General features: G+C 34.9%; 1 protein-coding gene across 1 annotated transcript; it reads left to right on the top strand.

Moving 5' to 3' along the window:
• Nucleotides 1-2234: 2234 nt before the first annotated feature.
• On the top strand, nt 2235-3286 carry LOC112503417. The gene is made up of 2 exons (XM_025107458.1): nt 2235-2535; nt 2988-3286. The coding sequence occupies exons 1-2, from the start codon at nt 2235-2237 to the stop codon at nt 3284-3286; spliced, it is 600 nt and encodes a 199-aa protein (XP_024963226.1).
• The last annotated feature ends 2930 nt before the right edge of the window (nt 3287-6216 follow it).

Here is a 6216-nt window from a genome sequence, read left to right as displayed (position 1 = left end):
ACACCTCTCCTTGATATGCCACCCTTATTTCTTCTTCAAAAGCTATGAATTAGTTCAGATGAAGGACCGCAGTCACAACCATCTTATCTAATCCTCATTCATAGTTTTATCCATAAAATCTATAGATAAATTCCAAATGAAGACAGAATAAAATCACAATTGTCTTAAAAGAATATTCTCTATAGTTTTCAACCAACAGTTTTATAATTAAAACCTTTCAAACTCAAGAACAATCTATTCTTTCAATGATTTCGAAAAACATCATATCCTTTTTTAAAATCCTTAAAACAGGATTTCATTTCCCAAACTGTTTTAAAGAGGCAATATCTTCTTTATCTTTTCCAAAACAATTTTTTTAATACTCAAACATATAACAATAACACCTTCAAACTATCAAAATAGTTATTATCATCTTTTCTTCAAAACCAACATCAAAACCCAGCAGTTTATATAACACTATAGATAAAGGTTTTAGTCATCAAAAACTCACAGTGTATAATCAACAATATTTTTAAAACTCACAGTTTATAATCAACGGTAGTTAAAAAAAACTCACAGTTTATAATCAACGGTAGTTAAAAAAACTCAGCTTAACAATCACAGATTCTGTAGTTTTTAAAACACACAACAAATCACAAGCTCTTCAAACAGCTTTGAACAAAAGATTTGTTCAAGAACACTTCTCACCGCCACAACATTCTTTTTCTCTTTCAACAGATTTTTCTTCAAAATGAAATGATAAGATAGAATCTTATCTTTTTATTTCATTAAATACTCCCACCATGGCGGTGAAGATTAGTAAAAACTCATAGGCGGTGAAAGCTTTAACCAATAGAAATAATCTTGGGTGGTGGGTTTTTCATTATAAAATTCATGGTTTCTTAACCATGAAGGTATAAGTTTTTGAATATAATAATGTTTCCACCAGAATATCTTATCACAAATAGACATCACCTCATGTATGCTTCAYACCACATGCATACATGTATAAATTACATACATATCATGTCATCTTTTCACATATATGCATGCACAATATCATGTTCACATTTCACATATATAGTTCATGCATTTCCACTTAGACATGCATATTTCACGTAATCCACATAACGAACACGTATAAATTACCTCAACCCAGGTCGTCTCAAACTTGGTTATAACATTCTTCCTCCTTAAAAGAATTCCGTCCCGGAATTCACTTATTCAATTAACCACGGATATTGGGTTTTCATATCAGATTCTAATTCTGAAGTTGCTTCTGAACCCTTATGAAAACGCCACTGCACTTTTACTAAATTGATCTCCTTGTTTCTCAATACTCTGGTCTTTCTTTCAGTTACTGCCTCCGGTGTCTCGATAAAACTCAGCTTATTATCAAGTTTAATCTCAGGAATTGGTATTGCTAAACTTGAGTCTGCCAAACATTTGCGTAGATTTGATACATGAAAGGTGTTGTGAATTAAGCGGAGTTCTTTTGATAATTCCAACTGATAAGCTACCGGTCTAATTCTTTTGCAGATTCTGAATGGTCCAATATACCTTGGACTAAGCTTACCTTTCTTCCCAAATCTCATAACACCTTTCCATGGAGATATCTTTAACATTACAAAGTGTGACAATTGTCAAATTTGAACTTTCAGGTTAGCTCTTATTAAGTTGATATTAGTGTTATTGAAGATAATTTATAAGATTTGGAGTTAGTTAGGTTATTTTGGCCGAAAATTTCTAGAGATTCTGGTAGTTGCTTAGAAAGTCCGGTTCCGACCTGTAATTATCTGAAACGTCCAATACAATGCCAAATGCTCCAATTTATACCCAATTTATATAAAACACAAAGTTTTAGTGTTTTAAATATAAAACCTTTTTATTTAAATGAATTTAGCCATCATGGGTTTATAATTTGAAGAAAAATGTCAAAATTGAGAAAAATGACACTTTAGCATTTTGGGCTTTAGTTTTTTTTTTTAAAATATATATAGAGGGTGAGCTTGGGCCATCCCATGGCAGGCCCCTTTTCCCCCTTTCCCTCCCTTAATCCACATATAAATACCTTAGCTCTTTCATCATTCCTCATTTGCATCCTTTCAAATTTGAAACTCCTCTTCTCAACGATTTTAAATTACTATCTTCTCAAAGATTATGACTGCGAAATCAAATACCACCCAGGGAAAGCTAATGTGGTAGCAGACGACCTAAGCCGAAAAGAAAGAATAAAACCGTCAAGAGTACRAGCCATGGGGATAATAATTCAAACGAACCTAAAAATGCAAATTCGTGAAGCTCAAGAAGAGGTGTTGAAAGCAGAAAATCTGAAGAACGAGACCCTTCATCACTTAGAGAAGGAATTCGAAAACCGAGCAGATGAGGTACGTTACTTTAGAGATAGAGTTTGGATACCAAAGGACGACAACCTCAGGTCAACAATTTTTGAGGAAGCACATCTCTCAAGATACTCAATTCACCCAGGAAATGAAAAGATGTACCAGGAGCTAAAAGAATATTACTGGTGGCCAGGAATAAAAAAGACGTTGCTTTGTACGTAAGCCGATGCTTAACATGCACAAGGGTAAAAGCTGAGCATCAGAAACCGTCTGGTCTCCTTCAGCAACCAGAGATTTTCCAATGGAAGTGGGACCAGATATCAATGGACTTCGCTACTAAGTTACCTAGGACTAGGAAAGGACATGACTCAATTTGGGTCATAGTGGATCGGCTTACAAAATTTGTGCACTTTTTACCTGTTCGAGAAGACTTCAGCATGGAAAGGCTTGCACAAATCTACATCGATGAAATACTTACACGTCATGGTGTGCCTATTTCCATTATTTCAGATAGAGATACACGTTTTACATCAAGATTTTGGCAGACTCTTCAAAAGGCATTGGGTACGCGTTTGGATTATAGCACCGCCTATCATCCTCAAACAGATGGGCAATCGGAAAGAACTATTCAAACGCTTGAGGATATGTTGCATGCGTGTGCAATAGATTTTGGTGGGAGTTGGGATACCCATCTACCCCTTGTTGAATTCTCTTATAACAACAATTATAACACCAACATACACTGTGCACCGTACGAAGCCCTACATGGACGTAAATGCAGATCACCGCTTAACTGGGTAGAGATCGGAGATAGACAGTTGACAATGCCCGATATTATCCAGGAAACAACCGACAAGATTTCAATCATCAAGGAGAGACTTCAGACGGCAAGAGACCGTCAGAAGAGTTATGCGGATAATCGGAGAAAGCCGTTGGAATTCCAAGTGGGGATAAAGTACTCTTAAAGGTATCGCAATGGAGGGGACTAGTACGATTCAGGAAGAGAGGCAAGATGGGTCCCAGATACATTATTCCATTCGAAATACTCGAAAGAATCGGACCAGTGGCGTACAAGTTGAAGTTGCCACAAAATTTAAGCGCCATCCATGACACGTTCCATGTGTCGAATCTGAAGAAATGCCTAATGGATGAAACAATAGTGTTACCCCTGGACGACGTTTAGCTTAGCGATCGGTTACACTTCGTTGAAGAACCAATCGAGATACTGGACCGAGAAGTTAAACTGTTGAGGAGCAGAAAAATCCCTATTATTAAGGTCCGCTGGAATGCGAAACATGGTCCAGAGTACACTTGGGAGCGAGAAGATTTCATGAAAGGCAAATATCCGCAAATGTTTGCAGAAAAATCCTTTGGCGGTAGCAGTCGTTAAATTTTGGGACGAAATTTCTCTAACAAGGGGAGACTGTGGCAACTGTCAAATTTGAACTTCCAGGTTAGCTCTTATTAAGTTTATATTAGTGTTATTGAAGATAATTTATAAGATTAGGAGTTAGTTAGGTTATTTTGGCCGAAAATTTCTAGAGATTCCGGTAGCTGCTTAGAAAGTCTGGTTCCGACCCGTAATTATCTGAAACGTCCTATACAATGCCAAATGCTCTAATTTATACCCAATTTATATAAAACACAAATTTTTTAGTGTTTTAAATATAAAACCTTTTTATTTAAATGAATTTAGCCATCATGGGTTTATAATTTGAAGAAAAATGTCAAAATTGAGAAAAATGACACTTTAGCATTTTGGGCTTTAGTTTTTAAAAAATATATATATATAGAGGGTGAGCTTGGGCCATCGCATGGCCGGCCCCTTTCCCCCCTTTCCCTCCCTTAATCCACATATAAATACCTTAGCTCTTTCATCATTCCTCATTTGCATCCTTTCAAATTGGAAACTCCTCTCCCTTTCTCTCCCTAAAACTCAAGAGTCACCTTCATCCTCCTTCTTATTCAGCCGAATTCTTCCTCTTTTCTTCATCAAAATAGCAAGGGTTTTGAAGACACTACATCCCTCTTATCAACAATCAAGGTAACAACTCCATCTCCATCTTTTTCTTGCAAATTTTGGGGGAAAACCTACTTTTTATGCATTTTAAATTACTATCTTCTAACCTCCGAAAATTATGAGTTTTAAGGAGAGATTACACACCAAAAACATGTAAAAATGTTCATATGATGGTGGTGATCTATGACCCAAACATTAGAACTCAAGAAGATAGGTAACATCATGATTGTATGTGTGTATGATTCTTAAAAATGGCATTTTTAGGTGCTGACAGATTATGTGCATGTGCATAAATCGTCCATATCTTGAAAATAATATGTTCAAATGTTATGAATCTTCTTCTAAAAGTTTATTTATTGAGTTGGGGTTGTAATCCAATTGGTGTCACTCAAAAACATTGAGTTTTGACTCCCCAAATACTCAAAACATTATGAATGTGCATCTGAGAGTTTTTACCTACTTTAAGCAGCCATAACTCTCTAGATAATCATTCACAATTATTGATTTTTCTTCTGGAAGTTAACTTAAGGAGTTACCTTTCAAATGCCACTTATTTCATTCAAAAATGTGGTGATTTAAGGTTTTAACTACTCAAATCAAAGTGAGCATGCAATCTGTCCGAATCTGACAGATTTGTATATGTATGTTCTAACGACCATATCTCTTTCAAAACTCGATGAAAAAGGATGATTCTTCCTTTGAGAGTTAACTATTTGAGTTATCTTCTGCTTGCAAGTGGAATCACATGAAAATATGGCGTTTTGATCTTCAAACACCTAAAACACTTTAGGTGTGCAAACTGTGAAACCATCAGTAGTAACTCCCACTTTGTATGCTAATATCTCTTAATTTACTTGCTCTTAGTGTATGATTCTTCTTCTGAAATGTTTTTTTATGAGTTAGGGTTCTGATGAATCCAGTTTAACTCAAAAATATGAGGTTTTGGGGCATTAACCAATTCAATTAAGTTAAGTGTGCAATCTGTCAACTAATGACAGATGTGTGTATGTAACTTTATGGTTCCATATCTTCCTCTCAACTCATCCAAAATGAGTGATTCTTAGTTTAAAAGTTTCATWTAAGTGTTAAGTTTATAATCCAACTTGAATTTCTGCAGAACACTTAGTAGAACTTTTTAATGAGTATTTTACTAACATGGTATATTCTGCCATATCGGTTGTGACATATTGTATTGCATAAATTATTTGAATCATTATTACATGTCCAAAATGCATCAAATTTGGTCTCAATGACCATAACTCAGTGCTATATCTCATATAAAAAGATAGGAAACTATCTCATTTTAGAAGTCTCTATAAATTGATCATTTTATGTACCATTAGTTTCGGTCCAAAAATGAGATTTTGGAATTATTTGATTTTATAAATTTTGATCTTTTATTGGATTATAGCGTTACTTCCGGTATAAATTACTATATTAACGAGCATATGGGCATTATGTATATTTGGACTATAGATAATCARGTTGGAMATAAGTAGACACTTATGGACTTAGGACTTATTAATCCCCATAAGTAGATTTAAACCCATAAGTGACGGTTTTGGATATTCCTCTTTGATAGGGAAACGTTAAGCTCGTGTGGTGACCGGATCGTATCTCTAATTTTTGGAGCATTGCAAAAGAGTGAGTATTCACAACCCCTCTTTCAAAGTATTTATTACGTTTTGGGGTGAAAAGCATGTATAAAGGTAGTTGATGATTTGTATGCAATATACAATGTGTTTAAATCGTGGATACAAATTGATTTTCATGAATTATGCTTTGAAATGAAATTGTGAATACGAGCACTAACACTTTGTACACTAGTAAAAGTTGTTTTTGGGTTAAATGAAAAAGTCCCACTTGGTTACACTA

The sequence above is a fragment of the Cynara cardunculus genome, unplaced genomic scaffold, assembly GCF_001531365.2.
Source record: "Cynara cardunculus var. scolymus isolate 2C unplaced genomic scaffold, CcrdV1 Un_Scaffold_2985, whole genome shotgun sequence".
Taxonomy (NCBI): domain Eukaryota; kingdom Viridiplantae; phylum Streptophyta; class Magnoliopsida; order Asterales; family Asteraceae; genus Cynara; species Cynara cardunculus.
This window is presented reverse-complemented; position numbering and strand designations above follow the sequence as displayed.